The following is an 8,303-nucleotide window of genomic DNA, read 5'->3' as shown; positions in this document are numbered from 1 at the left end:
GATGGTGCGATAGTGAATTTGATTGAGGAAAAAAAACATGCAAAATCACAGGTAAAAACAAAAAAGAAGTATCGGTAAGGAAAAAAACAATAAATTAAAAAAAACCTAAATCGCATGTTGGTTTAGGGTTTGGTCAAGCTTTTTTTTTTTCAACCGATACCCTTCTCCCCTTAAATCATCATGAATGAATGTCCTTGTCCCCCATTTTTCCAGTCGATACCTCTTTTCCAAATCCAAATGCATACATGAGCCTACAAACCAGAATGGAGTAAAAACCACAAACCAATCCCGAAGCAAAACAGAGCCCGTATCTAACCTTGAATCACAGACGTAGTTAAACCCACCTACAGTTTTTTGGAGCCCGAATATTTGGGAATTTTAGGGTTCAAGGTTGAATTATACCTCCTTAATTTGTGCTATGAATCAGTCTTCACCAAGTTGACCAAGTCGATGCTGCCACCAGAACGCCTCTGGTACCTCCATCTCCACTTTACCTAATTTTCCTGAAAGTACAGAAATCAACTTCAAGATTTTTGAATCAAAGGAAGTTTAATATGATTTTTTAAAAAATAGTAATTTTGGGGGATTACCTGCTGTGAAGCTTAAAAATAAACAACATGAATGAAATAATCACACTTTGTCAATACCTCTAGGGCTTCGTTGTTGGTCCAGAAAGAGGTAGTAATCGATCAACTGTTCTTCTTCATCATCTTCCATTACTATTCAAGACGACCGCTTTGTGGAGTTGATTTGATCAGGTAAGAACCGAAGAGAATCAAAACTAAAAAAGAGACAATGTTCAAATCAAAATCAAAGATTAACACAAGAAAAAGGAAGTTCCTGACTTATCTCTCCGTTAGGATTTTCTTCGAAAATACCTACATTAGGTTGTAGAGGATATCAAACCTGCTCACGTTGATCAAGTTGGTGAGAAACTGTAGGAGAAATGGATGATGGCGGGCGTAGGATTCCTTTCCTTGAATCTTGATGGGTTTATAAAGACGATGAGAGAGTAGAACTTGAAATGAGTTTTTAGGTATAAGAGCGTCTTTGAAAAGTTTTGAATTTGATATGCAGATGGGTATCCAGGGAAGGTGGGCCAAATCAGCTCTTTTTTCGTAGGTATCCGGATTCAATGTTGACTTTGACCACTTCAATTTAAAGATGAGAACGTGAGACCAATTCAAAATGTTAATTCAATAACCTGTTGACCAATATTTTTAGTGCAAAAAATGATTGTATATGTTGCAATAAACCTTGTACCTCTTAAATTTCAGCATTTGACCAAATATGTATATTAAGGTATAATATATATATATATATATATATATATATATATATATATATATATATATATATATATATATATATATATATATATATATATATATACATCTCCAAGCTCGACCATCCTCTACAACTCTAAAGATCTCTGCAACTACATCTCCAAGCTCCAACGACCTCTACAACACTATATCTCCTTATTTTGAACTTCATCTCCAAGCTCTAAGTACTTATATAGCTCCGACAACCTCTACAACCCTATCTATCCCACTCTCTTTCTCGATCATCATCTTTGACAAACTGTCTCCTCCCTCTCTCGCCTCTATTTTCAACCGTGGTGGTGGAGTCGGTGGCCCTTGTTGGAAAATTGGTTTTAACCAATTTATAAAAATGTGTTTCCCCTATTTTTGAACATGAAATTCGAAACATAAACCATTATTATTATTAAATGATCTAATGGTTATATGTTTGTGTTCTCCTCCATGAGATCTTCGTTTTGGTATATATGTCCAAAACGGATATAAGATGAATGAGATAATTAATCTATAAAGTGAGGGTGTTGGACGAAGTAAATAAAATAGTTTAATGGGGTGGAAGAAGGAAAAGAAAAAGTTGAGGGACCTTTTTTTCAAATATTTCATTTCTTTTTGTAACTGAAATTGTAATTAATATTATAGTTTAATTGGATATTAAACACTTGTGTCGGTTACAGTACCACCATTAATATGTTGGTTATCTTTTGTTGTATAAATACAACTTCAAGACCACCATTTAAAGAAAAGACAAGAAAATAATCATAATCGACTCCTCTCATCTTCTCCTTTGGTTCGTATTCTTGTTGCATCAAGATTAAATTCAGACCTAATATAGGTTCGGGTGGTCTAGACGAACCACTTCAAGCTGTTGTATCCTGAGAAACAAACACCCGATAGCGGACAAATTTGTTTTAAGGACAATGAATTAAACACATGTCTCAGCCTTTTCTATTTTATTGTTTGTTTTCGTATATTTCCGTAATATTATTCCTACAACCACCACCACTATTACACTTCCTGTCCGATGGTTTGATATAGTACATTAGCAAGGAAAACTTAAAATTTATATTCAAATAAAGATTAAAAATGGGACAATTTTTTATAGCTTAAAAATTGACCAAACATGGTTGATCTGATGCAAATAAACTTATAAATGATTGATAAGAGTGGATGGATACATATACAAGAAATTCTTAAAGTTTGACAAAAAAAATGTTCAAAATTTATAAAATGACAATTAAGCGACTGGTTTAAACATGTGAAACAAAGTTTAAGAAATAATCCTAAACTTAAAAACTATGATGCTTTTTAATGAACATATGCATACAATAAACAATAACAAAGCTTGGTCAATAAAATAGACAAATTACTGAAATGTCAAGATCACTAAAGTGATCGTTTAGATTTAAGATAAAATATTTTTAGTACATAAGCATATATTATAATATGAAAATGGGTCTAATATAATGTTTGAAACATATTAGTATTGAATTTTATAGAATCTTATGAGTTTTATAACAATTTTGTTTTTAGAAACATTAATTAATCAAGATGCAAAAAATGACATAAATTATGAAAATAAGAAATGTTTTGACATGTAATCATTAGTATCGACTTATAAATAGGTTATAACACGAAAGTAACATAAATGAAATCCTAAAACTCAAGAAAAACATATTTCTTCAAAACATGATGCCTAAATAAGAAAAAAATCAAAAACAAAATTTGATGCTATTTCCCATACAGAGCACAAAACTGAAGGCACGTTGAATTTCATGACATGACATACCCATCCCTACCCGATTAATCTTAGGAATCAGGTCAAGCTAATGAATCGTTCTTAAAACTTAGTGTAACACCCTCAAAATATATAGATACACTTGTACATACAAATAATTGTGAAGAAATAAGTATGCATATGATGGTAAAAACTTCATGTAGTGAGAGTGCTTTAATATGTTGTACATTGTGTATGAAATAGGGTGTAAGTAGATGTTATAACCTAAGAGTTACTATGTTGTGTGCTATTAGTGCTTTAAAACGACTTTGGACTGTTTGGGAACATGATTATCTGATGATTCTCTTGATTTGCAAGAAAAATAAATTATAATGCCTAAATACACAAATAGACAATTAAGCATACATGTAAGTCTAAGATTTAAAGGATTAAGTAATTGAAAAGGAATGTGTGAGATGGTTTGAGAAGAACATAACATAATGTATGAGGTGTATTTGAACAATGGCTAAAGCTCTATAGTGACATATGAACCATTTAACCATTTGTATACAATATGTTACCAAAACCAGATGATTTACCGAAAAATGTACGTTTATCGTCAAAGGGGTTTTCTAAGCTCTTAAAATTTAAACAAATGCTAGAAAGATATGTAAATGAGGTTAATGTCCGGGAAAGATGATGATCGAATATTTAAAGTAATCATCTTGTGTACATAATGCATATCAATGTTCCATGGTAACAAACCATATACATCAAGAAGGTCTCATTGCCTTATTTTTATCTCAAGTTGGACAGATAGGAGTTATAACAATTCACAACCACTTCTTGAATACTACTCTTCCTTAACTTATCTTTAAGCTTCACTAAAACATTGAACCCTACTAGTGTAAATGAACTACATTGTGAAAAGAAGTAGTTGGAAATTAAAGTACATCGTCTAAATAGATTTAGAAATAAAAAGAAAACCTTTTGGAAATGTTATTTTATAGATAGGGCATTAAAACCCATTTGAAATAATGTATTGGAGAACCAAGGGATAAAATCAAGCCATTTGGGAGATCTCTCCCATTGGTAACCATAGTCTTAGGCTAGTAAATGGTAGCCCTATGGTCTTGTCAGCACAACAGTACAAAGTCATAACCCTCTGGTTAGGCACCCTGAGCCCTACGGTTCGGGCCGAAATTGAGGATTCAAGTGGGTTGAAATCTTATTTGTTGGTAATTTTGTGCTAACTCCTTTCTCACTAAAAGTCACACTTTTGGGAGTTTGGGAATTCCTCTTGAAGGTCAAAAACTCCTAAATACATCTTTGAAGGGATTGAATCTTGAATTGATAATCACACAAAGGTAAACTTCTCAATCCCTTTCATATGACGTTAAAGATGGAGATTATGGTTTTTTGCTATGAATAAGGTGAAATGCATACTAATATAACTATTTTTATTTAAATAAATGAACTTTAGGATGACAATGTGGTTGGTGTCATCTTATGATGACCAGTTTAAATAAATTCACAAATTGTTCATGTTTTGTTTATAAACTCTCTTGATAAGTATTTTATGATGTGCTGAAGTATATTTAAACTTATGAAATCATTAGAAATGCCAAATCCATGGGATTCGCACATGGTACTTAAAACCTTAGATAGAGTATAGAAGAGTGGAACCCTTTGGGATGAAGTTAACAATGTTAAATGTGTTAATTGATTTTGTAGTAGTTATAGTTAAGTCATACTTGATCAAAAGGTTAAGTGGCAACTGAGCTGTAATAATTCACAGCAAAATTTTCTCAACCAACCCTTGAAATCACTCCTACTATTAGATATTCTTATGTATGCATGCATATACTTTAGAACCAACACTTCCATAGTCCAAATATGAAGGCCAGTTATCTCAAGTCTCTATAAGTCAACACTTGGTCAACCAAACAACACAGAAACAACCCAACCCCAAAAAACTGCCCCCATTTGCCATGACACCTCAGCAGAAGATGAAGAATGAGGACCAAATTACAGATTAACACAAATTGACCTATATCTATGCATCAAGCCATTATACACACACACACACACAATGGAACAAACAAGCAGAATAAGAATGTTCATAACACTGGCAACAATGGTGAGACCCTGTGTCTTCCTGGCTTCCCTAATTTCAAATTTTTTTTCAAACAAATCGACCAGGGCCCCACCTACATTTCATACCAACCAGACAAGACATTACCCATGAGGAGGAGAAGACATAAAAGACGTTTCAGTACTTGTAACCAATAGCATATCATACTTTCAGATACCATATCATAGAGAAACACAACCTTTTTCTTCCTTTTTTTTCCTTTTCTTCATCATATTCATATCTTATCAAGCTTCTCAGCTTTCACAACAGGATTCGCCTTTGCAATTGCATCACGACCCGCACCCCGGTAATCAAAAGGACATTCATGTTTATCAGAGTAACGATGAGCAGAACAAAACAAATTACCACATTTGCAGTTGAATCCTGTCAGACCAACACGCTTCCGACACGTGGCGCATCTACTGGGACCCACTTTCACCTCCGGGACTACTTCACTTGAAGAAGAAGAAGAGTCTGCTTGTGCTTTCATGGGGACCACGTTTAACTCCACCGGAGCTGCTGACTGGGCGGTGGCGGCTTTCATGGCGTCGGTAGCCACAGCCACTGCGTCTTTTCCGGTGGTATCGTTCCCACCACCGCCATTGACGATGTTGTCAAAAGATGAAGCTGCAAGCTTGGCGTTTTCCTGCTTCAATATCATCTCCTTGTGGCATTTGGAGCACATGTTCATGGTGGCTGCACTACCAAAGAACCCACAGTTGTTGATGCAGAGGATTGGGCCCTCTGGAGCCTGGCATCCTGTTTCTTTTGTGGATTCCATCTGTTACAATCCCCTGCATAATATCATACAACCATACATCATCAAGATAGATGTGATCATGGGAATGGAATGGAAGTATCTCAAACGATTTGGCATGAATTAGGTTCTATTCACCATACCAAATCGTTTAGAAGCTAATAATTGAAATGGAAATTGAGAAGATGAGAAAAACAGCAAAAGATAAAGCGGATATTGGATAATAAGCTATTACCACAAGGATACAGTCGAATCAAACAAAGAATACGGTGAATACATAATTGGACACACATCCAGATTCTTATGAACAATAGAAGATAAAACCCCAAATAGTTATCATCATGTACGATTTTACATACTATCTACCTTTTTAAATTGCCTATGAAAACCAGGGTGCATAACACAACACCATCATTACTTAGAAAGTGAATACATACATGGCTCATACATAGCTTTCCCGACACGAAAGCATCCCCAAAATTGGGATAAAAAAACGAGCAATTAAAAGAAATTGAAGGAAACCCTAATTATCGTCAAAATTAGGCGAAATTGATTTCAAAATCATCACAACTATCAAACATCGATGGCCAAGACCGATCTATACTGCAAAACATAAATACAAACACACGAAACACAGAAGATTTATATCGATCTCGATGGCGAATTCATGTAACAAAATTCAAACAAAAACCATTCGATTGAAAGACAATAAGGGAAAAGAAATCAAATTTACCTGTAATTGAGTAAATTAATCGATGAGATGGTTGAAAAAGGCGATAGATGAGGAAGGAGAGATATTGAAGATGTTTGATTTTTGATTTTTTTGGGGGATTGGGGTTGGGGTGGGGCGATGATATTATTGTGATCCCCTCTCGGTCGTTCGACCTATTTAAGACTTGCTTTCTTCCTTCCTGCCAACGAAACGCTCATTTTTCTATTACGTAGTCGGTGAGGCCCAAATTTCCCTTCCCCAAACCACTAGTTTATTACCCTTTTGCCATTCGATCTTTTTCATTTTTCAAACTAAAACTACAAATAAAAAAATAATAGTAATAAAAACATTTTTGTTATGTTTGTTTCAAAAAAATTATCAAAAACTAATGAAATTCTCCCCAATAACTACCAATTTTATATCGTCCACCGATTGGGAAAGATTCTTCAAATAGTCAAAACAACGTTGTTTTTGTTTGAAATTGGAAATACAAAGCTTAGAATATCAGTAAACATGAATCTGAATTGTTTCAAAGATCGTATAGATTCATTTTCCATGTTGATGTTTCTCCTCTACAATATATGAGTTACCGAAAAAACCAATATGATATAATATGTGAAGAACACTCTTAGATTTAACTACAAAAACTTTAAAAAAACGTTTCTTGATTTTATATGATTTGATTATGCAAGATCTATATATGTTAAATTAAGTTTTTATACTCATCAATCCAAACTTGAATAAGACTGACAAAATTTACGGAATAACAATTATAAAATACTTTCTGGAAAAACTGTCCAAATAGTTTAGACTGCTAACTTGGTCCGATAACTTTGTCTGACAGCTTGGACCGATAACTAGGACTGAGGGCTTGGAGCGATAACTTGGACATCCAACTTGGACCGATAACTTGGACCAACAGTTTTGTTATTTCTTCTATTTTAATTCATTATTAAGTATGTTTTCCATTTTATTCTAAATCCAAAATGGACCTCAAAGTTTTGTTGTGTCCGATATCAAATTTCCCTTATATACAAATGTCCGTTATGTACGTCCTAACTTATATTAGGTTATAGTCTAGACGCCCATCTTACACTTGTGTTAATTCCAATTACACAAAATGACCGGTAAAACTAAAATCACCAATGCTTTTGTGATTTCGCAATGGAGTTTGTGAAATGAAAATTTATGAATTAAAATGTTTGTCTTGAGAAGCAAATAAAGAAACATGTTAGGGGTTAGATAGTTAGCATCCTCCCACAGGAGATCCGGTCTAGATGCCTTTTTTTTTTTGAGAAATTAAATATTCTCCTATATTTTATTCCTACTAATCTTCCTACCATATCAAATGTTCACATTTAATGACACATTTAATAAAATTGATAATATTTTAGTCCACTTGTCATCATTTAATGTGGATATGAGGATAGTAGGAATAAAATGTAGGAGAATATTTAATTTTTTAATTTTTTTTTCTTTTTAGTCGAATATTACATGATGATTTTCATTTTTTGAAATTTGCAGTTTAGTCATCTGGACTTATATTGATTATATTTTTAGACAATTTTAAGCTTTTTATGGGTTAGGAAGTTTTAGAAATTACGAAAGTACCCTGGAAACATTATAAGTGAGTTTTCTACACCAGAGTTTATCTATTATTTTAA

At 33.4% G+C, this 8,303-nt stretch overlaps 1 protein-coding gene across 1 annotated transcript; it reads right to left on the bottom strand.

Annotated features, from left to right (window-relative positions):
- Nucleotides 1-5,046: 5,046 nt before the first annotated feature.
- Nucleotides 5,047-6,857, bottom strand: LOC145136820 (A20/AN1-like zinc finger family protein). The gene is made up of 2 exons (XM_079070934.1): nucleotides 6,661-6,857; nucleotides 5,047-5,964 (listed from the first exon to the last, which is right to left on the bottom strand). The coding sequence occupies exon 2, from the start codon at nucleotides 5,949-5,951 to the stop codon at nucleotides 5,406-5,408; it is 546 nt and encodes a 181-aa protein (XP_078927060.1). The 5' UTR covers nucleotides 5,952-5,964; nucleotides 6,661-6,857; the 3' UTR covers nucleotides 5,047-5,405.
- Nucleotides 6,858-8,303: the final 1,446 nt, after the last annotated feature.

The sequence above is a fragment of the Lactuca virosa genome, chromosome 9 (assembly GCF_052849685.1).
Source record: "Lactuca virosa cultivar CGN04683 chromosome 9, Lactuca_virosa_CGN04683_v6, whole genome shotgun sequence".
Classification (NCBI taxonomy): domain Eukaryota; kingdom Viridiplantae; phylum Streptophyta; class Magnoliopsida; order Asterales; family Asteraceae; genus Lactuca; species Lactuca virosa.
The sequence above is the reverse complement of the archived record's forward strand: the minus strand, read 5'-3'. Positions and strand labels throughout refer to the sequence as shown.